Source organism: Montipora foliosa, chromosome 2, assembly GCF_036669935.1.
Source record: "Montipora foliosa isolate CH-2021 chromosome 2, ASM3666993v2, whole genome shotgun sequence".
Classification (NCBI taxonomy): domain Eukaryota; kingdom Metazoa; phylum Cnidaria; class Anthozoa; order Scleractinia; family Acroporidae; genus Montipora; species Montipora foliosa.
Genome location: NC_090870.1, coordinates 19389243 through 19412551, shown reverse-complemented (window position 1 = coordinate 19412551; position 23309 = coordinate 19389243). Strand labels below are relative to the sequence as shown.

At 40.2% G+C, this 23309-nt stretch overlaps 1 protein-coding gene across 1 annotated transcript in view; it reads right to left on the bottom strand.

Moving 5' to 3' along the window:
• LOC137992628 (uncharacterized) overlaps positions 1 to 23309 on the bottom strand; it is a 50099-nt gene that overhangs the window by 8688 nt on the left and 18102 nt on the right. The window contains exons 8-27 of the mRNA XM_068838071.1: positions 21805 to 21893; positions 20725 to 20812; positions 20514 to 20630; positions 19530 to 19643; positions 17323 to 17363; positions 16865 to 16941; positions 16548 to 16620; positions 15546 to 15748; positions 14576 to 15063; positions 13399 to 13753; positions 9358 to 9787; positions 9164 to 9214; positions 8303 to 8389; positions 6629 to 6727; positions 6464 to 6517; positions 4586 to 4675; positions 4383 to 4474; positions 2353 to 2404; positions 1075 to 1817; positions 356 to 458 (exon numbers count right to left, since the gene is read on the bottom strand). Of these exons, the coding sequence (XP_068694172.1) occupies positions 356 to 458; positions 1075 to 1817; positions 2353 to 2404; positions 4383 to 4474; positions 4586 to 4675; positions 6464 to 6517; positions 6629 to 6727; positions 8303 to 8389; positions 9164 to 9214; positions 9358 to 9787; positions 13399 to 13753; positions 14576 to 15063; positions 15546 to 15748; positions 16548 to 16620; positions 16865 to 16941; positions 17323 to 17363; positions 19530 to 19643; positions 20514 to 20630; positions 20725 to 20812; positions 21805 to 21893 (3446 nt within the window). The remainder of the gene's footprint in view (positions 1 to 355; positions 459 to 1074; positions 1818 to 2352; positions 2405 to 4382; positions 4475 to 4585; positions 4676 to 6463; positions 6518 to 6628; positions 6728 to 8302; positions 8390 to 9163; positions 9215 to 9357; positions 9788 to 13398; positions 13754 to 14575; positions 15064 to 15545; positions 15749 to 16547; positions 16621 to 16864; positions 16942 to 17322; positions 17364 to 19529; positions 19644 to 20513; positions 20631 to 20724; positions 20813 to 21804; positions 21894 to 23309) is intronic.

Below are 23309 nucleotides of genomic sequence, written 5' to 3'. Positions count from 1 at the left end.
TTAGATGGCATTTTCACGGCATCGCGCGGTCACGGGTTCAAACCCCGTTGAAGTCCTGAAATTTTCAGGCTTCTCTACGCAATTTTCAAAATTGCGTTCATAATTGCGAGGATCATAGCTTCACTTGATAGTTCTTTTAGTATGTACTAAAACAGAGTGATAATGTAGCACAAAAACATGATTTTCCGCGCAAGTTGCTCGGAGGTGAATAGCAAAGGATATTGGGAGTTTGAGGAGCCAGTCACGGCGCGCTTTCAACGCTATCCACTGTTTTAGTACAAACTAACTTCAAATATCACCCTGCACAAATGAAGGTCTTAAAATTTAAACTGCCCTTACGGCTAAGCAATCTTACCTCGTCCGCTGTTTTATTTTTCAGGCTGTTTGCTATGTGCTGGAATGTTCCTGGTTTGGCGCCCATCTTTTGACATGCTTGTAAAATAGCTCGGTCGTCTTCTCTACATTACAATAAAGACACAAAACAACATTAAGGGATTTGATGATACTCTGTAGAGGTATAATGCTGACAAAAACACAGATTGCAAGCGTGCAATTTTCTTTCAAGAAGGGGACACAAGAAATGGAAAAATCCAACAGGATTGAGATCTACTTAAATTTATTAAAGGGAAATGAAATTCTTTTGGCAAATCAGCAATGAGTTTGCAACTTTTGAGACCACTGATGCGGAAAATATTTAATGAAAGTAAAAGCTGGGAGCTTTAAGAACATCAAGCCCAGGCAGAAATATTTAGACCCTTTTAAATATAAGAGTAAAATCCTGAGCTCCAGCAAAATCTCACAAACAAGCCTACGAAGATATTGAGCATGCTCCCAGACAAGTTTGTGAGGCAGGATGTCAACAAGGAATTTCACCGCGTCAAATTTCCACACTTCTTACCAAACTATTACAATTACAATATTTCCATTAATTTGTCGGGTCATGAAGCCGACCCGAGATCCCCCTCTTTTATGAAACACTGATTGAGTGTATTGTATTAAAGTCTCTGCCTCATGCAAGGCAACAACTGAAAAGTCGGATACGTTCCAAAAAAAAAAAAAAAAAGAATGGATTACCTTGTCCACAACAGTACCACGTGACCGTCTTGGCTTCGCTGAAGGTTTTTGGCAGGCACGGGAGCCGTTGACAGTACGTTGTAATCACTATCACCTGCACTTGTATCCGTATCTATGACACGCGTGATGTCACCGTTCATGTCACATTCAACGTCATTGTCTCCCAAGTAATCAACACCGTCACCATCGGCATAATCATCATCATCATCCTCTTCATCTTCATCGCAAGAGTTCCCATCATCCTCTTGTTCCTCACTGTCCGAATTCCTTGATTGGGGACCGTCATGCTCGCTTCCTAAAATGTTCAATGACGTCCCATGCGACTCCTTACCGCGGTAAGTTTCATTATTAGCTGCTGATTGCAGTCCCGTTGCCGATGATACAGAATTTTCAACTGTAGCAACATCTGTCCTCTGACCATCCACTCGACTTTCTGCTGCAGTGACTTGTGTGCTTGCTTGGATTTCAGATACTTCTCTCGAAGGTCTCCCCTCAACTTCTCCGTCATCGATCCCTGATTTGGCTTCCTGTTTGCCGATGGCTTTACTTAGCGTTGTTTTCGTCGGCTTAGTTCTACCACTCAGAGGTTTGATTGTATTTGTTTGCTGTTTTGCTGTCTTGCCAGATGAGCACGGCCGTTTGCCCTTTTTAGTATTGCCCTTATGTGAGTCTTTGGCTGGTCTACCTTTAATTTTCTTAGGTTCCACGAAGCAAGGAATGACTACCTCTTCAAAATCATCTACCTTTGAAAAAACATAGAAAAAGTCTTTAAGACAGCCAAAACAAAATTTAAAACAAGCCTGGCAAACACCTTGTGTCTTAAGTAGAGATCAAATAGAGCCAGTTGAGAGGGGAGGGGAGGGGAGGGGGCTTCCTTTGTTTCCACGATGTTCTCCCTAATTTCTTTTTAAACTGCAAGCCTTTAACCGGGCTTTACTTGTGAAATATGCGGGAATGAAATTAAACCAAGAAATGAGGTTAGATAACAGCCAAGAAAAACCTTCATTATGAAGGTTCGTCTGTCTGAAAAGAAAAATGATTCCGACACTCGAAGTTTTAATAACTATCACCTTGTATATTCGAAAAGAGCCATTTAAAGGTGATTGCAATTAGTACGAATGACTTGAATACCAGCCGTTTTGCAGAAAGGGGAATCATTTTGTCAACTGCGACTGAGACTACCAAGCAGCAATCTGATATCTATAACTTAAAAGGAACTAGTCTCTCATAAGGCTGATCATCCCATACCGTAAGGAACCCACATACTGCATGTATTACCTCTGGTTCGCTACCACTTCCGAATTCAACTTCTTCGAAGTCGTCGTCAGAACTAGGACAGATGAGGAAACAAAGTCTGTGTTACGCTTGATTACAAAACATGAAAAATAGAGTTGTGAGACTCCAGTCTAGTGAGCTAGGATTTAAACCAAAAAAACTTACAGTAGGTGAGTAGAAAGTGCTGCCTTTGCCCAGATAAGGAAAAACGCCGGCAGAACTTCCTCGTACAATATGTATTTTCATGCTCTCAAACTCTGTAGTTATAAGACCCCCCTGACAGGAGCCTACAAAGCTATTCATACAGCGAACTCATACAGCGTGATGAAAATCAATTAGGAACAAATCCAGCCAATTGCCTGAGAGGGAATCCAGCACCAAAACTACTACGTAACATCGCAACCTCCACTGCTCGGAACCCGCAGGAGATCGCGGGTTCGAACTCCGGCCACACCAACACCCAGAGAGAGAAAGTGCTGCCTTCGTAGTAGCCTGCGTCGCAGACATAATCTAACACCGGTTAGTAACGTCAGCGAAGCAGCGCCGAGATCCTTGTTGTGGACCCCCTACGGACTTAACGAACAAGCGGAAGAGCGTTTCAAATTTCTCTTTAACCTGATTGGCTATTACCAGTCTTATCGAACAATTGTTTTTGTTCACAGACCAATCATGGCACATACTCATACTGGCGCCGATGTGCATAACAGGAACGGCTTGCCAAAGTTCAAATTCGAGTCAACCTCCAACGGCAAACATCGGTGCTAAAGGTCTCTATTGATACTACTAAAAACTGCAACTAAAGACAATGTCTTAAGCGTGAGCGAAGTCACGTCTTGGATGATTTCTACAGTTTTTACTTGTCTTTCACAATGACGTAATTCACAGATCTTTGAAGCGGTTGAACTACAGCTTGAAGAACTCACTGTGCACAGCCAGTTCTCAAATAGGATGTTTATTTTTTTCGTATTCCCACTCCCAGAAAAGAAATAAACTATGATCTTCTTTTTCTTGATATCTAAACATGCCACCTCAAAAACCGGCCGGAGGTTGTTGAAACGAATATCATGGCCGCAAAGATTTTAGTATGTTATAATGATTATTTTATTTTTTTTATCTTGTGGCTATCAACGATTTATTTTTATCGAACAAACGTGTTGAGAAACGAATACGACGGATTTATAATCCCACTTTAAAAAAAATGTATTCTCTGTGAGTAGGCGGCGCTTCCAAGACCACTAGACGGCGATTTTTTCCGGTCGACGGAGCTTACGGAGAACAATGCCTTCGTAGCAACATATGCAAATGATTTGACTTGCAAGTCTTCTCGGATAAGGACCATAAGCCGTACGTTCCGTCTCACAACCCTTGATGTTAATAACGTGGAATGTGATGATACCCCACACCATAGATGTCTAAGGTGAAGTATGGGAAACTAGGATAAGCCACCGAGCTCCCTAGGAGTTCTAGTAGCTCTACAGGGACGGCATCCGACGTGCGGTGTTACGGAGGTCGTAGATTCGAATCCTGCCTACGACTCTGATATTTTAGTCGTCCTTTCGCCCGTTGTCAAGCCACACACTGTTCGCGAAGCCGAGTAGGGGGATGGATTTCCCGGTGTTGTGGACTGGTCTGGTAATGAGCAAACTCAGGAACCCATGACCCGGAGCCTACAGCTCCCATACTGGGCCTATGTAACGGCATTTTTACAGACCGATCTATTTTTAAACTATCTTTTCCCGAAAAAACAAAGGCAGTTCCGGTTCGGTGACCCTATGACGTCAGCTTAATTTCTTGTAATTGGTCATCGGGCTCCTGTGGGAGTCTCATTCGCGGGAAATTCAATCTAAAAATAAATCGGTCTGTGAAAACGCCGTGACACGAACACAATTTAGTTGTAGGCTCCGGGTCATGGGTTCCTGGCAAACTGTAAATTTGAGATTCCTCGGTTGTGAAACTCAAATAAATAAATATACATCAGCTTATCCAAAATCTCACTGTAATTAAAGAAAGAAATGACTATACTGTGGCCATACCAAACAGTAGGCTTCAAATCGTCAAAGAACGAGTACAATTCATCAATCAGGTGAAGCTGTCCTTTCAACATCGGAACAATGGTCTGCCGTAACTAGTGACAAAATTATCAATCAAGTTAGACTTCTTTCACACGCTTAACCAGGTAGTGTAGCGTTTGTGCATGAGAGTGGCGGAAAAGAAAAAAAAGGGCGCCTTTGCATACCTCAAGAGGGTCTTTGACTGCTTTTTTATTCCAAGAGTTGAAGGCATTGATAATCTTTCTGAATTGGGATGGGCTCCGTTGAAAATGGACCTTTACATGAAAATGAACAAGATAGTCGTAATATATTAGGAACGCAACAGGCAGTGGTCGAAATTTCTCGATAGAAGTCCTTTGGAATGAAGCTCCATATGAAAATCAACATGATGTAGTACTAAGGTCGTGCACTTCTGAGAAGTTGGAACGAAAGAAAAGAACTTCAATTTTCCGTGCCACAACACGATTCTAACACGTTGAAACTAAGTAACTCCTGCGAAAAGTCATAACCAGTCTTTCCCGGAAACACCGGACCCCCTCGCACAACATAAGTAGCCACGCTTTTTTAAAAGTATTTCTACTCGATTTGATGCCTGTCTCTTGTTCTTTGTAGAAGTCTACATTAGAGATTTGCATAACAGAGTGCAGTGTATACGAAAATATTAAAGTGCTACTTATTCTTCTTTGGATTTCAAAACTATGTTAAATACACAATAAGTGACCCAAGTTTTAAGCCTTGATTTCAAAAAGACAACAATTTATTTTAACTGGAATTTTCTGATTTAATGGTCCGCCATTACTAACTTAATCTTAATCTTGAGAGAGCTCGATCGAGGAGAAATGACGTCAAAGGCTCAATAGTTTAAAGGTGTTGTTAAACTGTGCAATTTTTCGTGCAATTTGTCTCGCAACGCAAATGCAAGACATTTTGCACGAATCATTCCCCAATGTAAAATACCATGCAGAGGCTAAAAACGTTGAAAGACCAGTTGCAGAAACCGTTGCACAGGGTAGAATTGAGTTCCACTTTCCGCAACGATTGCAACGATTTTTTTGAGCATTGCGCAGTGTAACATCTGTCTTCCAAGTTGTGTTGCAACGGTTTGCGGCACCTGCCAATGAAAATTTTCCTTTAACCTCATGCGATCACCGAAACGAGACAAGTTTGATGACTTGTTCCTCAGTGTAACACTCTTAAAACAACTTGTTTCGTAATGGGAGAACGTTTGTAGAAATGGCGTTGCGAGACAAGTTGTACGAAAAATAGGCCAGTTTCGTATTCTAACGGTTGGACTGGGTCTAGCATGAAATGGAGGCTAATGCGGGCAAATTAATTTGCATTTGAAAAGATTTGCCCGCATTAGCCTCCATTCCATGCTAGATCCATTCCAGCAGTGAGAATTCGAAAATGGTCTATTGCACAGTGTAAAAGCCCCTAACGAATGCAATGCGTGTGTTCGCACGTGTTTTGCGTGTGTAATAAGCTATGTTCACACGCTGAAATTTCAGACTAGTGAGTAAATGACGTCAATTTCCCTAGATCCAACCCCCTGAGGTCCAATCGGTCAGTTAGTTTCAACGTGTGTGAGTAATGGCGGACCGTGAAATCCTAAACTTACACTCAAAGTAAACAGCCTTTGGATAAAAAAGCAAAGCTCAAATTTTGCTAGTCAAGTGTTAAGCAATCACACTTTCAAAATCTGAAGGAAAAAAGGGAAATGATTTTCTGATCATAGTAGCACTTTAAACCCTAAGATGCATGTTTACTAAGCCTCACAAACTGCAGTTCGAGGTTTGGCGTTTGGCGTTAGAAATTAGAGAGATTTAGCATAACGTATACTGAAACAGCAAACAGTAGGTTGTTGCTTGTTAGAGGAGCAAAAAATTCTAACTGCCCGTAATCTCCAGGCAATGAAATGTCGAGGACTGAACATGACTTTGGTGAAAGCCAAATGTATGTCATCAAAAACGCCAACCACAAAGGGACAGATAGGTGGTTACAATCCATTGACAGAACGATTTAGCATTGCAAATTTTAAGGTTCCTTACAATAAACACACTGACCTCCAATTTTCTCAGGAATGTTCTGGCCCTCACAAACTCCTGGTTTGCCATAAACTAAATTTACAGGAAGAAACGTTATAGAAATTTCGACCCATTTATAGTCGAGCATCGAGCTTAAAATAAAGCTACAAATAAAACGCAGAAACAGAGAAAGATGCAACTAACCACTCCTGCTTGAACAGCTTGGTGAGGTTCCAAAAAGCCAATAAATCCTTCCACAAGGTCTGGATATTCAGCTAAAACAACCTCAATTCGTTTGTACAACTAAACCAAAGAGAAGCGTAAGGCAGTCAGGTTTGACTAGAGTCGTTTGGAAACTTAAAATTGCCAACGTTTACCTCCACACACCAATGCATCCTGAAACGCACGTGATTAGGGAGCTTAAGCACTCGAGTTTTTGAGACGCGGACGGCATCCGGAAGAGGACATTTCGCGTGCCAGGACAGTGGTGTCTCCCAGATTACTATACTAATCATTTTAAATGGAGAAAAAATCTTTGCAATGAAATGTGGTTGTGTGAAGACAAGTTCAAAGGAAAACAGCTTACTTCCGCTTGCCGTCCGCGTCAAGAGAGCTTATACAGAGCTTTAGCAAGGACAACGGCGACGGCAACGAGAACGTCACAAATTTGCTTATTTAGTGACAGTGCAAAAACAATAACTTTGCACGCTCTGCACGTGCGTTTTTCATTTTTGTCAATTTCTTTGCCGTCGTCAGCAAAACAACAACGTGAAATAGCCAAATTTGAAGTTTTATGAAGAACGTCAGCACTTGAGGATAAATTTGCATTTTCTGCCCTAAATTCGGCGTTACTCATATCGGTTTCAATGTTGAGGGACTGCCCCACCACTGCCATGCCAAAAAGCTTGGAATAGTCGCGAAGTGATTACAAGAACGCGAATTTATATTTTGAGATGACGTACTCGTTGCCGTTCCCGTCGTCGTTGCTAAAGCTCCCTACATAGCACCGATCGAAAAGAAATTGTAGTCCGGCATTGTAACACTTGTGTGCTGTCTGTCATAACGTTGTTAGACTGATAAAAGCGTTCATTGTCGACTTTGTTAAGAAAAGAGATTTGACTTTGGGAAACTTAGAATTGATGTCAGTAAGGGCATAATGTTGTCAAGCCTGTCACTACTCTTGTAAGGAACTGAACTGCTTTGTCTGCTCAGTGTCGGAATTACTACAGTAACTGTGTATTTCTTACTGAGGGTTTGATTGGTAAGAGTACTGAGGCGCGTTTTTAGCGGCAACCGCTCTACTTACCTGCCTGGCTCCACAAACCCTTATGGTTATTGAATATCATGTGAAGGTGGTACCCAATTTAGGCTTAATTCCGCCTTTTAAAGGTCCTTATTTTACGAGGGTAACACGTGACAGTGAACTAGAGTTAATGACAAACTTGTGGCTCTCTGTGCGCACCTTTTAACCCCTCCATAAAACCTCAAATTTGGCTATTTCACGTTGTTGTTCTGCGGACGACAGCAAAGAAATGGACAAAAGTGAAAAACGCACGTGCGGGACTAAATATGCAAATCTGTGCCGTTCCCGTTGCCGTCGCCGTTGTCGTTGCTAAAGCTCCCTATTGTCAATTCAGAATCTTGCTACGCATTGCTGTCGCACCTGTCCTGCTCTCAGTTAATGGCTGGGTAGGATTTGACCTACGACCTCCATAACACAGGTCGGATGCTTTACCCATAAACTGAGTTCCCAAGGAGTTATTGTAGTTTGATAACTTGAAGACCCAACTGGCTTTACGGAGGTCGTATGTTCGATTCATGCTCACGTGCGCATTACATCATTAACCATCAGTGGTTGCTTGCCAAGCTTGTACACACCTCTACTGGAGAGCACTCTTCCTCAGAGGACATTGATAGTGTTCGCAAAAACTCCTCGTATGTCTCAGGATCACCGGAAAGTTGTTTCTATCAAAAAGATAAACAAACTTTGTAAATAGAGGAGCTGAACTTCCAAATGAAGGAAAAGAAACCATGCATTTCGTGTAACAAGTAATTAATCATATCGGTACAACTAAAGGTTGTTGTTGTTGTTGCATGACTCTGGCAGAAATCAAGGGTACCTTTAACACAAACAAAATCAGTAAGGGACGAAAGACTCGTCAGATGTAAGAACTAGTTTTCCAAACGTAGAAGTATTTGCAAGACTCAAAAAAAGCCCATAGTACAGAAACACCACCAGTGGCCTGCATTTATCGGCAAAGCTGTGGCCATGATCAGGGCCCGGTCGTTCAAAAGCCGATTAACGCTAATCCCAGATTAAAAATTAATCAAGGAGTTTATTTCTCTACTGCCAAATGCTGTTCAACGCCGATATTCGACCAAACTTTACACTTGAAGAAGTCAATCTTGAAAAACAAAAAATAAGCAAAACAAACTTTCACCAAAAAGTTGAAAACATGAAACACACGTTTACGCTAATCCTGGATTAAGCCAATCGGCTTTCGAACAACCGGGCCCAGGGGTTTAACGCACAGTCTAGTAACATGAGGTACGACGCCCTATTTGTCAGGGTTCGGCGTAAGTACTCAGGGATCATTTATTCAGAGGTCGAGTAACAGTGTTTTCATACGCTGAAAGAAAACAAAATAGCTAATTCAAAACTATAAGGGGAACATTTTTATGGAAAGCTTTTTACTGCTAAATGAACTGAAAGAAAGCAAACAAAGCCTGGAGCCATACCTTCACTTTGGCTAGATAATCCTCAGCAAATGCTTGAGCTCGATTTCTGAACTAAGGCAAAGAAATAGCCCACACAATCTTTATTACTAAAACTGGGCAAGTGACGAATCGAATAATTATTGACCATTTGTTGCTCCGTTTTCTCTTCTCAAAAACACAGAAAATATTAAGAAAAACAATCCAGAGCTATTTACCTTTGGGTCAGGTTCTATGATATAATTCCCACCCCAGCCAGCTTGTGAATTTGACACCGCCTTGCGGGATGTCCCGCTGGAGTTTGCAGTGGAGCCTCCATTTTTTTCCCGTGATGACTTGTTTGGTTTTGAGGTTGGTTTGTTTGTTGAGCACTCTGATGCCGTCTTTTCCATTGATACCTCTTTTGAAACATTTTCTTTGTTAAGGAGAGAGACTTCTTTGCTGCTGTAATCGGAAGTGGACATTGGATCCTCTGTTACAAAAGCTGAAGGACCGTTCTCTGATTTGTCCTCGGAATGGATGAATGGTTCCTCATTCAAAGGCGAGGGATTTGGTTCAATATTGGCATCGTCCGGAGGCCTTGAATCGGATACAGCGCTCATTGGTGACTGACTCTCATTTGTAGCATCAACACTCTCTTGTCGATCACTGCAATACATAAATCATACAACGCTGAGCGATTTCCACCAGTTATTTCACGATTGCCTTGCGCCTGTGTTACTATGCAACATAAAACCTAATCTCGTACCCAGATCTCCCACGGTCATACGGAAGGGAGATCTGGTAAAGTTCGATTTCGAGCATGCTCAGTGCCCGAAATACGGGCTTTTCTATCACTGTGCATGTTCGTACTCTCTGGTATTTTTAAGGAATAAACACGGATTTCGAGAGTATTCTTGAAGAGATTCTTTTGGGTAGAGAACAAGGAAACCTTAAACTTAAGCCCAAACAGAAAGAAGCGCTACAGGCGATTGTTTTTGAACGGTCGAGATTGTTTAATTGTCGAGGCAACTGCAGAATCACTGAAACGAGCGCTTAGGCTTAATCAGTAAACGAGTGCTATTTTCTTCACACGATCTCGTGCAAAGTGTAGTTAGCCAAACCGTAAATTGAAAGCTAAAATGTTAAAGAGGCTTTACGCCTAATCACTGAAACGAGCGTTTAGGCTTAATCAGTGAACGAGTGCTATTTTCTTCACACAATCTCGTGAAATGTGTAGTTAACCACACCGTAAATTGAAAGCGAAAACGTTAAAGAGTGCTTAGACCTAATCACTGCAAAGAGCGCTATTCTTGACACGATCTCGTGAAAAATGTAGTTAATCTAACCGTAAAATTCACAATTGATCACTACTTAATTCGCGAGTCACGCTTTAACAACGATAAATACTGTTTTGAATAAATTACATACTTAAACTTGAATTGATTACTTTCTGCGTACCGCGTAGCCAGCTACGCAGAACTTTATTCGAATGGCAGGGTACGTGGTGCTTTCTTCGGTACCATTAACACAAATGTCGCAAATTTTTAAAATGATTTGCCTCAAATGTAAAGCTTTTCCGGCGTCGGAAAAAACAAACTTTCCTCCGCCCAACTGGCATTCATTCAAAACAGCACATGAGCTTGTGAAAAATAAACCTTCACTAAGTGCCCCGCGAAATAAGCCAATCAGAGCGTAGATTGCATGGCCGCAACCTTTTTTTAGTAGCCAATGAAAAATGGTGTACTGTCGAACTTTACCAGATCTCACATTTCCAGTGACAGAGTGAGATCTGGGTACGAGATTACAAAAACCCCCTTCGCCCGATATCAAGAAATCCGGCATGCAGCATATGTGTGACTTTGGAATTCGGATTCCATAGCGTGGAATCCGCAATCCATTGTATGGAATCCAGAATCGACAGATTTCGATGGAATCCAGGATCCATTTCGGCCGGAACCCATGCGTTTGGAATCCGGAATCCACGACTCGGGATCCGGGATCCGGAATACGGAATATGGAATCCGAAGGGCACTTGGATTCCTTTACATAGGGCGAAACCTTCGCTGTCCCTGTCCGTTTTTTCGCGCTTAGAAATTGGAGGGGAAGGGAGGGGGATGTTGTTCATCACTTGATAGAAAATTTGTAAGCTATTGGGTAAAAAGGCGTTGGCACTGCACTTAATTACAGGACAACGCTCGTTGTTTTCAAGATCATAATTTACATCCCTGGGCAAGGGGCTTTGTGCACCTTTGAGCTATATCTGTTTTCCCTTGCGATAATTTTTTTTTAATTTTTTGTTCTTAAAGGGAATGATTTGTGCACCAAAATTATGCAACAAAAAGTATAGGTCACCGTGCTCGTTTAAGAGCAAAACACTATCTCGATTATCGTAGATCAAAACAACAAAATTCGCCATGTTCTCGGAATGCGCGCGCTAAGAGTTATGGGTCAGACAAAACTTCTCTCACGTGTTTTGAGAACTGTTTCAGCGTATATGATCGACTTACGCCATATTTACAACGTTGAAAATTTGATCCAATTTATAAATATTGACACACCATATGCGCAATACAGGATGCGCAGTGCAATACTGACTCGGAGGAATCACCTTAACTCCCAGAGGTCACTTACTGATTTCACTGGTCAATGGGGGGGCCCCCTTGGGCCTTAAAGGGTTAAGTATCGATAACGTCGACGAGAGCGGAAACGCCAATAAAAACCATGGCTCTGCACGCCCCGCACGTGCGTGTTCACACTTTGGTACATTTCCTTGCCGCTCTCGTCCTGAGGTCGACTTGGAAGGTGAGTCTTATTTGGATAAGACGAGAAGGACATTTCCTCTTTCACTTCAGTTACATGAAGCTGACTCTATACTAAGAAATTTTCTCGTCAATTTAATTTTATAAAGTACGCTATTAAGTTCCAAGATTTTTAAAGAACTTGAAGGTCAAGAAGGTTGAACCTGGACCATAAGCAACATCTGCATCCTTGATAACCACTAGACCATCGAAGCAAGCCGATAAGCAAATGTTACTATTCATAATATTTAAGGACGGTGCCTACAATTGTTATTGCGCATACGTTCTGCGCATCTCGAGATACTCGGATTTCCTATCGGCGGTGCTTATTAATACGGGGATATTGTTGCGCGGTTCAAAACTATGCGGAGAAAACAGAACTTAGCCAGTTCTCTTGGTATCCAAAAAGAAAATTGAGGGTAACCATGCAGCTCCAATTTGGAAAAGAACGCCATACATTGCTTTGTATTTTAAAGCAGTTTACAAACATTGTTGATTAATTATCTTCGAAAAATGCGTGATTACCCTCAATTTTCATTTTGGATTTCATATAACACTTGTCAAGACCTGCTTTTCCCGCATATTCAGTAAACCGCGCAAAAATACCTTTGAATTAGTAGGCACCGTCCTTAAATAAATACCATCACCAAAATTGAAAGCTAACTGGTTTAAAATTGGTGTTAGACTTAAATAACTTGTAGATCAGCCCCATACGAAATACTTGAATACCGTGCATGGGAGAATATTACGCTGGTCACCTTCTAATCTATGTAAATCGTGTAATTGTCACGAGATGTCCAATGTCCTTCTCCTCTATCCCTTATAGCATTAACCGACTTGGAATAACCAAATACGAGGTTATGTTTGGTCATGTGGAGGACGCGAGCACTCCACGATACATGTTCAATTTTATCCTACACCGTTGGTTTATAGCCATTCTGTTCTGAGAAAGCTGGTAACTTCTGAGCTGCTCCCAATTGAGTGGCTTCATAGCTCAGTTGGGAGAGCATTGCACCGGCATCGCAGATGTCACGGGTTCGAATCCTGTTGAATTCACCTGAATTTTTCAGGTGTCTGTAAGAGGAAATTGCTTCAATTGTCAATTTAAGTGCGAGGAGCGCTTCTCTCTTTCGTTTAAAGTTGGTATTCTTCCATGTTGAATGATTTAAAGTAATCACGACGTGCATTCGAACAAAGCGAAGCTAAATAAATAATTATTTTTAGATAACTTCCTCGTAACCGTCCTCGTCGTTCCTCACGTAAGCTCCCTCGCATTAACAATTAAAGCGAGTGCAAGGAGATCATTGCACTTGTGTAAGACGTAGGAAGGCTAATGGCGTTCTACCCAACAATGTGAAGAGATGTTTACTCTATTTCTTAGTTTTAACTGATGCATGGCCCTTGAAAGAAACGGTCCAGCATTTTTCAGCTCTGATTAACTCCACTTACTCTTTTTTTATCAAGAGTGCATACACGTACCTATCAACAGAAGTCTTTGGGTAGCTCCGTGTAATTTGAATGTTCTCTGCCGCTTCACGCACAACTTCAACCGGCTGAGGTGTGGTAACAGCTTTCCATGGACTAGTTCTTGTTGCTATGGCAACCCAAGTGACTGTTGCCTGTTCTCCATTGCTTGGTAAAGCCACAGCACAAGCTGTGCCATTGAATTTAGGTGCAATGGGTCGGCCATATGCCACACCTTCTATTGCTTGTTTTACAACGAGAGCTTCACTTTTCTCTTGGCTCTCTCGTCGTTCCCTCTGTCGATTTTTGTAGTTTTTCAGCCAAAGTGGCTCCAGCGACTCAATTCTACGCGGCCGCCAACTAACGAGCTCTGCATGGGAAGGAACAGATGTTTAAGAATCAAACATCTGCCGTTTTGAATGAATAAGTGAATCAACCTAGGAATACTTACTGTCTTCGGTTGATATGGACAAAAAGGATAGAAATTCGTTTAAACTTACAAGTATAACTCTTCTTACAAAAATTATTTTGCACCGCCTTTGATGCGCCGAAGAATTTTATCCACAGCCAGTCTGCCGAGAAATAGCACCTTTCTACTGCGATAAAGCTGCATGTACGCAAAAGGCAACTTGTACTGAAAGAGATGTTATTTGCTAACCCTGGTAAATGAAATAACTAATGCTATAATTGAAATGAGTCTAGTGCAATTTGGTGTGAAATCATACGTATTAATTCAAAATCGAACTCGTGCTCAATCGAACGAGCACGAGTTCGATTTGAAATCACAAGTATGATTTCAGACCAAAATTGCACGACACGAAGGTCAATTACCACTTTACTACACCGATTTAGAAATCACATATTAATAATTTATTATTTAATCGCTAAAATACAGGATTTTAGTCAGTACCAATGTTTTATTAATCCAGTTGGGAACAAAACTTGGAAAACTCGCCACACAATGGTTTTCTTTGTCTTTAATTTTCCTGTAATTTGATTGGTTACCTCAAGCAAGCCTTGAAATCTGGTTGGTTGTTTTGTTTTAGTGTTCCTTTCTCATTGGCTGGGGAAATGGTGCGATTTAGAGCAAAAAATAGTGGGATTTGGGAATAAATCGCACTGCTGAGAGCCAATCAGATTACAAGGTTCACCATTGATTTCTAAATGGATGTAATAAGGAATGCGGGCTTACCAGATGAAACTTGTCTTCTTGAAGATAATTCCCAAAGCTCTTTATTTCTGCGATAGTACTTAATTATGTTCTCAGGTGCGCGAGCGGACAACAAATTCTTGCATCGTATTTGAAGCTGTTTAGGACTCTTAACAGGCAGCAGATGTTCCTGAATGAGTTGCCACTTCTTCCCCAGCTGTTTCATTCCCAAAGCCAGAAGATTATCCTCTGCTTCAGAGAATTTGACCCGCAGTCCATTCATCCGCTTGGGTGTGTCCCCAGTTCTTGGTAGCAGACTGTGGTGAGGGAGCAGCTCCACAAACCGGAACACGTTTTGGTTTGTAGCAATTAACTGCATGTTTGTGTCTGAGAGGGGAGGTAGCAATTCATCGTCTGACCGTCTGATTCGTCTCGAATTTTTCGTCGGAGTTTTTGGGTCCTTTTTAGGAGTGGTGCATTTTCGTGGACTGGGTGTTCGTCTTTTACGCTCAAAATTGCTTTCGACAACTCTAAAAGCGAGGGGCAAGTAGAAAAAAAAAAAAGAAAAAAGAGCGTGTTAGATCCTTTAGAGCCGCTCTCTTTAAATGTCTTTTGCGCGTGATGGCGCCGTTCCAATTAAACTACTAAACGTTGGTCGTGTAATCTTCGGTGTACGCAGATTCATATCTTAAGTACATGATTCTTAGAAAGAAGGACGTGCCATAACCGTTTAGGTTGAACAGGAGATGACATAAAACTTGCACACACGTACCGCAGTGTTGGTCTCCGATGTGAGATGACGAAGATGAATGGAAACAGACAAAAAATTGTTTTGGCTTTTGTAGGTATGATTTTGTTCCTGAAACGTTCATTGCGCTTTTTAACTGCATAGACGTGTTCCTTTAATTGAACGCACCCATCAGCTGGCTCTCGTTGGGATAACAAGCCTTTTAAAGGAGAGACAAGCTGTTGAAGTACCAAGTTAAACAACTCAATAATATTAATGGCTTACTCGACAGCTCGTTCAAGTCCTGGAAAGCTAAATGCTGAGGCATGTACCATGCCATCCCCCAGTCCCCTGATGAGCTCGGCATTAGATGCTCGCTCCTGGAACCCTTTCAGCTCAATGACATAACGATGAGTCAGATCTGCTTCTTTGCTTAAGCTGTCATCTTCTCGTGCCATCAAATATATCTGAGTCAAAAGCTGTGTATGCTATAAGAAAGAATGAACGGTTTTGATGTCATTAAAACAAAATCAGGCAAAGCACAATATCAAATAAGAACATTTTAAAAAGACTACATAAATAAACAAATATACTAAAAAAAAAAAACAGGTACAAGTTGGGTAGTAAAGGATCTGGAATTATAAATTTGACCTGCGTAAATTGTAAAATGAAAGGGGTACAACCTGAAACGTTTCTCCTCAATCGTCAGGTTCAACTTTTTCAGGGATTTCTTTTTCTCAGATTCCTTAAAGCACAACTCTTTTTGCCGGATACGAGATAAAGCACCCAGTTTATAATACCCGCCAAGTTGTTTGCTTTTCCAACACTTTTTCCCTCCTTTTTCTGTTCAACCCAATCGTACTTGTGCATTGTGACATTAGTACATTAAGCCGGTAAAAGGGAAATGGAAATACCAAACTTTAGAGCGATTAATTTTTTAATCAAGTTTCGGAAGAAACCGTAGATGCAGTTCTGATTGCTGTGATTCGTGAATGATGCGATCAAAATTTGATAAAACTTTCAATCAATATGAGATGAAGAGTGACTAGCCAGTTCCTTTCCTAAGCATTGAGCAAGTCATATGTAACAGTAGAATTAATATAAATGCTCATTCTGTTCATCCTGCTACAGGGTGCAGAATGTGGCACGCTTTTCCCTTCATACTTAAAACGAAATTGGCTTCAAAATAACACAATATTCTAAACCGTTCCTTTTTCATAGCTGCAGTCTCCAAACAGTGTGCCCTTAGATCATTGAAAGAGTTCTTGATTAAATATAGAGATCTACCTGCTGCAGTTGCTCATTTAATGTCTCCAACTGTTCACTGCTGAAAAGCCTTATATTTTCCTCACTTCCAGTCCTGTCAAAAAGCATCCAGATGATTAATTTAAGGATTCAAATGACAGGACTTCAGCTGAAATGAAGTCTTAGGCAAAAATCTTAAGAGTCTCTCATGCAAGCGAGTTTTAATACGAGTCATATATAAAGCAACGTGGAACCAAAAAGATTGGTTTCTCCCAAAAAACACAAATTCACGAACATGAAAAGGCTCAACGGTGTTGAAAACCAACATAATGAACTCAAAATGAGCTGTGCATTCAAACCTGCTATTTAGCATATCCAGGTAGCTTAATTCTTCTCCATCATCATCCAAAAAGAATGTGTCGTCATTATTATCATACTGCACATAAAGAAAAGAAACGAATTTACAGCGTTACCAGTCACACGCAACCCTCAACGACTTTTTTTTTTTCACTCTTTGAAACTTAATTTTGGTGGACGTCAATCAAGTGTTACCATGACGAATTCGACTGCCACCAAGAGAACAGGACTATTGTCATGGAAACAATAGAGAGAGTGAGAGTGACGTCCACCCAAATTTAATTTCAGAAAATGAGAAAAAGTCTTTGAGGGGCGCATGACTGATAACTTAGCCAGAATTCAAAACTATTGATCAAACAAACCTCAGCACTTAGCAAACACTGCCTTTTGAGAGAATTTGTATTACAGTAACTAATAACTGTATTCTGGATAATTACTTGCACCAGTCCAACAAACTCACATCTTTAAGTAACTCATCAAGCAATTCATTCACTTCCTTCTCTGCAACAGAAGAGCATTAGACTTAACATTAGTTAACAATGAAGACTTAGACTTAACATTATACATTATACTTAACATTAGTAACAATGAAACTGCACTGGTTTTATAAACTCTAGAATATTTAATATTCTATACGACCTAATCCACTGGGTCAATGCTTAAATGATGACCTTGCCTAATGAAAAAGTCTTACTACACTCCAATGTTCATTTTTGGACACTGTTTAAAAAGAGGAGAGGATGTAAATTACTTGACAGAAAGACAGGCACAAGTCGTTTATCACAGCTGGGTGGGTAAGTGTCAGCTACTGCCCTTCTCGTCTTAAATTTGCTGCCTATCAGACTTTTCATTGCTTTTTTTTAAAACTAAGCGTCTATGAAATGACCAGCAGCTGATCAAGATTTTAAAGGGACACTGTGTGTTAGATATCAAAATCATGCATGCATCCACTTACGTCCATTTCTGGAAATAAGCGAGGTTTCTAAAACACTACTGACTGGCAAGTTTTAAGCCAGTATTTCAAATACCGCTGATATACAATATTAATGTTAAAGAGCACATTTTAAGGACAGTGCCTACTAATTTAAAGGTATTTTTGCGCGGTTTGCTGAATATGCAGGAAACGTAGATCTTGACAAGTGTTACTGAAAATAGATCCAAAAAAAAATCCAAAAAGAAAATTGGGAGGAGCCACATATTTTTTGAGGATAATTAATCAACAATATTTGTAAAAGGCTTTAAAATACAAAGTAATGTACATGGTGTTCTTATCCAAATTGAAGCTTAATTATCTCTGAAAATGCATGGTTACCCCCAATTTTCTTCTTGGTTACCACAAGCACTTGCTAAGTTCTGCTTTCTTCGCATAGTTTTGAACTGGCAAAAATATCCCTGTATTAATAAGCACCACCCATACGAAATCCAAGTATCTCAAGATGCGCAGAACGTATGCGCAATAACAATGGTAGGCACCACTCTTAAAAGCGCATATAAGCCATATTTAAATCTGGGCACTCATTTTAAAATGGTCAACATTCAATACATTATAACAAGTACCCATAGATGAAGTAAAAAAACATACAGCATTCGTTAGATTGCATGGTTGGACAGGCCGTAATTGGAGTGCCTTTAAATCCCCTCCCCCCCCGGTAAGGATGCCAGAGAACTTCATGCACTACTCTTAACAAGTAGTGTGTATGGTACTTTAAAGTTAACTTCTTCTTTCCTTTGGATTTCAAAACTATGTTAACTGAACAATAAGTAACCCAAGTTTTAAGCCACAATGTCAAAACAACCCTTTATGTTAACTGGAATTGTCCTATTTTTTTTTTTTTAATGGTCCACCATTACTGACTTTAAAATCTTGAGAGAACTGGATCAAGGAGAAAAGGACATCAAAAACACACTAGTTTAAGACTGCAATGCATGTAGAGACAGATAAATTAATATGCACCACAGGGTTTTCGGGCTTTCAGACAAAGTTGTGTTTTGCATATAATTATAATAAGCTGCATTTAAACGCTGAAATTTTAAGTTAACGAGTAAATGACATCATTTTCCCATAGATTCAACCCTCCGAGGTCCACCAATCCATCAGGTTTGAATGTGAGTAATGGCAGACCATGAAATCCAAAACCTACATGCAAATAAAAATCAAAGCTCAACATTTTACCAGTCAGGTGTTCAACAAACACACTTTCAATTTCTGAAGGAAAAAAAGTGATTTTTTTTAATCATAGTTTCTGCAGCACTTAAATGCCCCAAGGTATTTATAAGAAAGGGCTATAGAGAGGCCCTACAATTTACAGTCCTTGTCTGAAAAGAAAACTTTCCAAAACTTCAGCACGAATAAATAAGTTAAAATCATCTTATTGTGCTATATTATCTCACTGTTTTAGTATATACTAAAACAACTATGCACCTCAGTGTCGTTGGCTAGTGGTGGATATTAACCTCTACGCTTTGCGGTCGGTGAATATCCATCACTAGCCACCTCCACTTCAGTCAATAGTTGCTACCAGTAAATATCATATTAAGATAATAATAATTATTATGATACATGATATGAACCACAGGTGCATTGACCAGACTGTTACCTTGACAAAGTTTGTTGAAACATGCTATACTAACAGTACTGTAACTTCAGAGGATTTGCATTTAACTTACGAGTGATTCTCACAGCCCTGTCATTTCTGTATTCTTCTTTTTCCTCTTTTTGATTGGCTTCAGCCATAAAGTTGTATTCAGTGTCATCATGATCCTCCTCAACACAAACATCATCTAAATAAAAGCAAAACATTATCAAAATATGGTTACAAAGCTTGAAAAATGTTTTCTACTCTGTTTTGAGAAAAGGGATGTCATTTTGCCTCAAACTGAAGTCTATTATTCTTCAAGTTTTTGAAGCCCCAAAGAAAGAACACCTGTTCAACTTTCTAAAGGAATATGATGCCAGTTCGTTTCCTATTCTTTGAAGCATTTTGACTTTACAAGGTAAACTCTATGTGACCCAGGAACACCATGATGCATGTACCTCCAGTTTTTAGTTTAAATGACCCCAATCATACAGTACTTGTATGTCAAACATGATTGATTGATTAACACAATGTTGCCTAAGTGTCGGAATCCAGATGTTAGTGTCATGCAAAGCAAAATTCGCATGCACAATCTGGCTAAACGAAAGTACGAAATTTAAAAGAATGTGCATGGAGTGTAATTTTGATTGACATGTATCATGTAATGTGGGAAGAGAGAGATTGAGAGAGCACTAAATTGTTCTGTAACTCAAAGAAGAGTGGATTGTACACTATATTGTGACGGTTTGTTATTGAAAGTGTGAATGAGAATCAAATTATATGACAGTATACAGTCCTCAGAGAAAGTGAAGTGGCATAATTTTCCTTCTGAGGAAGGAAACTCCTTTTCAAAAGTTGGCAAAAACAGTGAAAATACAGTACTATAATAAAAAGCTTATCAGGGAAAATTTAATGAGCTACCCTACACAACATGACAACAAAACCGACTGCACAATGACCTCAGAGCAAACTATAAGGGCCATAAATTGAACTTGGCGAAAAACAAGCGAGGTGTAGTGACTTAGTGTAACTGGTCTAAAACACATTGATGTTTTGGTTGTCTCGAGTAATTTACCTGTTGAATTCACAAGTCCCTGTAGCCACCTCTGCCATTCAATGTCTTCAAAGTCCATATCATCCACTGGGATGGTGTCATACATATCAGCAGTGAAGTCTGGTGCCTGAAATGTGGCTATGAATTATCACATAAGGAGTCAGTCATTTTTGAAAAACAAAAAACAAAAAACAACAACCCAGTTTCTGACAGGGTTTCAAATGTTCAGTACCTTCAATGCTTTCAATGGGCACATCTTGCAGAGGCAATTGAGACCGAGTTCTCTTGGCTATCAAATCACCCTCTTCAACCACAGTGACCTGCGCAAGACAGAGTATAATTATTTATTAAGCAAAATTTAATGTAAAACATTAATACAGATGAGTGTATGTCAGTATGAGATCTTCTACTTCACGGTGAATTAAAATGGTTAACCCATTCACCCCTCAAGCAGAGCCAATTGATGAGTACAACAGAAAGCGTAAAACCTATCCAAGTGTCACTCTCAGGAGGAAAAAAGTTAAAAATTAATGTTTTGATTGGTGAATAGACCAAAAGTCTGCTGTTATTGTTTTTCAAGCATAAAATTAATGATATTAATTTTATTGTTATATTGTCCCGTTGACTTGTGGGAGTGAGACGTAACAGATTTTACTCTGTCTAACACCACACGATTTACTCATCAACTGGAGGCATTCTAGGGCGTTTGAGGTGTCAATATGTGTATTCTTTAGTTACTAGTCTGTATGTCTTAGCTCTTTTTTATTCCACTCAACTTTATATCTTGATAATGGAGTCATGTCAACATCAAAACATCAATTTTATAGCATTAACTTTTATAACCAAAGTTTTGTGTCGGCTACATGTAATTACTTCAAATTTTGATTGGTTTACTGGATTGTCTCCGTCCCTTTTGATTGGCCAAAGTAATTACTTTGCTTTTAGTTTTACAACACTCGATTGAAACTCGCTCTATTATTATTATTATTATTATTATTATTATTATTATTATTATTAAATATCTAGACAAAAAATTAATGAGGAATCCAACAGTCTTCACGCAAGACCCTATTCAATTGATAAGACTATATCCTTCATTACAGATTCCTTACTGTTGATGTGCATGATGTGGAAAGAGAGGTGTAGCCCAGCAATTAGGGCACTAAATTCGTGAGCAGATGCAGAGATCCACCATGCTTTGCAAATAGTTAATTAGAACTCATTTAGAAAATAAGCTCTTACAGCAAAACAAAACATATTTTGAAAAAGGGATACCCTCTCTTTACATTATAATTTATTTAATGGACTGTACCTTTTCAATGGGTGCTGTGGTGGCTGGTGCCACTGGGTAGGGAACTTTAAAAGACTCCTGTAAGAGGTTTTTGCTACAAGACCGTGTCACTAATAGAAATGAGAATCACACCCTTTAGTTTTAGAGATCACCAATCTCTGAGGAGAAAACACAAATACTTTGTATGTGTTAAGGCTAGTTTACATGTATGACCCAAGCATAGGCATATTTCATGTACATATTGTACACTTTCATTTTGTTCTAATGAAAGGTACCAATTCCCCAAACACTACTGCATATGTGTAAATTTATGTTGCTTGCAGGGTTGTCAATAAGATTTGAAGTAGGTGGAGAAATTGTGAAAGTAGACGGCACTGGAGGCCGTAGGCCCCTGCATAGGCGAGGGGTGTGGGGGCCGCCCAGGTCCCCAGCGGGGTACAGGGGCAGAGCCCCGTTGGGAGTCCAGGGGGCGAAGCCCCCGGAAGCAAAATGAGTTTGACCTATTGACATTGACAAAAATTGCCTTTCCTCAGAGTACCGTAATTATTCAGCTATAAGCCGAGCGATTTTTACACAAATCCTCACACAATTTGGGCAAATTTGAAGCCGTAGAAGGGGTCTCGGCTTATAGCCGAGTATTTTTGATAAAAAGAATTTTCTCAGCAAATTAAAACAGTAGCAAATGAACGTGTATTCACTTACAAGCCGAACTAAATTACTTGTAAAATGAAGAGTTGTTGTTGGTGTAATATGGACTTTTATTACTTGGTGGCTCGTTAAGGAGTCGTTCGTGTTGTTGTGTGATCGGGATCGATCTTATTGCTCGTCTTCTTCCTCGCTGTCTGTCTCGAATTCGTCGTCCATTTCCTCGTCTTCACTTTTTTTTTGTTCTGGAATATTCTCGTCGAAGACTGCATCGTCTTCTGTGCCGTCGAGTGCGTTATAGAGGTGCCACAGGCGCCAAGCCTGGTTTACCCATCGAAGGAACGAGTCTGGGAACGAGGCTTGTCACATGACACCATAGCAAACTTTAGCCTCCTTCGCAGCCGTCTTTTAGGCTCGTCCCTCCCTCCCTTGTGGGGAGGGACGAGCCTAAAAACGGCTGCGAAGAAGGCTAAGCAAACTTGAGACAAAAACGCAGGTGGATTTCTTCTTGAAGCGACATTTTCCAAGCAAAAAAACCGTACGCATTAAAGGGAAAATCTTACCGTGAATTCTTTGATCTGAAAACCACGCCAAAGGTCGTTGATCGAGCTCGGGATACGCTCCCCGATAACCTCCCCGTTGAACAGATTTGCCCTATCTTTCCTCCAGCGACAGAACCATCGACTCGCTGATGCCGTATTCTCCGGCGATCTCGGAGTTATTTTCTACAGCTTCTGCTTCGGCGACTATTTTAAGTTTAAAGCGAGGTTGTAAGGTTTCCAGTCGAATAACTTTTTATAAAACGCTTTGCTTGTACGAAGACACGTTTCCTGTGAGGTCAACAATTGTTTAATAATATTCGTCACCTCACGATCACGTTG